At 26.9% G+C, this 1,220-nt stretch overlaps 1 protein-coding gene across 1 annotated transcript; it reads left to right on the top strand.

The window, feature by feature from the left end:
• Positions 1 to 1,168: 1,168 nt before the first annotated feature.
• Tsp_14106 (hypothetical protein) lies at positions 1,169 to 1,204 on the top strand (the record flags this gene model as incomplete). The annotated part of the gene is made up of 1 exon (XM_003365951.1): positions 1,169 to 1,204. A coding segment is annotated over exon 1 (36 nt), but the record flags the coding sequence as incomplete, so codon positions are not given.
• Positions 1,205 to 1,220: the final 16 nt, after the last annotated feature.

The following is a 1,220-nucleotide window of genomic DNA, read 5'->3' as shown; positions in this document are numbered from 1 at the left end:
ATTCTTTTTGAATTGCATACGTAATGTACGTGCATATTAATATAGTCGATGCAACTTTAAAACACAACTAAAATCAATGCTGAACAAATATAAAACAAACAAATGAAACTTATCAGTAGAAAATTCAAAAAGCATGTTCAAAGCAAGCTCTATAGCAAGTTGTCACCATAGGTGGAAAATGTTTGCACAAGTGCAAAACTGATTTTCGATTGAGAACAATAGCAATGTGTAATTAAACATACGAACAGAAAAATATTAGAAAAGCTAAGTCGATTACACACAATGCAGCACTGTCTGATCGTTGGTATAATATGGAAAGCTTTCAACAAGAACTTAAAATACCTAAACAGCATGAAATAAAAAAGATTTTACAGATTTTAAAATAAAACTTGAACAAACTGAAATCATATACAGCATTTGGAAAAAAATCAAAATTATGCAGGAAAAAAATGTAAAACGATAGATAGGAAAGTAAACATGCAGCGCTTCATACTATTCATCTATTTTAAAAAGAATTTATTCAACTTTATATAAAAATTTGCTTGTTTGAAGCATCAACAAATTATTAGCCAGTAAAATCTATTTACGTTATATACATATATATACTTTTATATTTTCTGTTTATATTATCTATATATACTAAAACAACTGTGCGAGTCAACAAATAAAACCAATAAAATTTTTAAATTAGTAAAAGAATTCTGCAATTGAAAAGAAATTCATCCTAATTTAATCATCTCTGCTTCTTGCAAAACAATAAATTCCTGTATCGAGATAGAAAATTATTTTTTACGCATGTATGTAATTATGTGCAAAGTACAAAAGCAATATATTCATCATGTGAATGAAATTAATGTACATAAATTGTGAAGAAGCAAAAGTTGGAATACATGACGTCATCTTGTTTGTAGTTCTGCTGTTGTTTGTATGAAAGGGTTTGTTTATTTTAGTTTCCAAACGTCACTAAACAAATAATATTTTTTAAAGAAATTTTGAAAGTTGAAAAGTTTTAAAGTTTTTTTTAAAAATCCTTCAATTTTGTTTTCATTTCTAAGCCTGAAGGTTTGCTTTATTCATAATTTTTTACAACTTTTTTCAGATATAACTTGATTTTCTTCTTTGTTTACTGTAGCATAAATTTTTTATATTTCGCATTGCTTATTTAAATATGGGACATGTCACCCTGACATCTTCAGCTAGTACGGTTAACGTCTCAAACC

This window comes from Trichinella spiralis (genome assembly GCF_000181795.1).
Source record: "Trichinella spiralis strain ISS 195 chromosome Unknown Scfld6813, whole genome shotgun sequence".
Classification (NCBI taxonomy): Eukaryota; Metazoa; Nematoda; class Enoplea; order Trichinellida; family Trichinellidae; genus Trichinella; species Trichinella spiralis.
The sequence above is the reverse complement of the archived record's forward strand: the minus strand, read 5'-3'. Positions and strand labels throughout refer to the sequence as shown.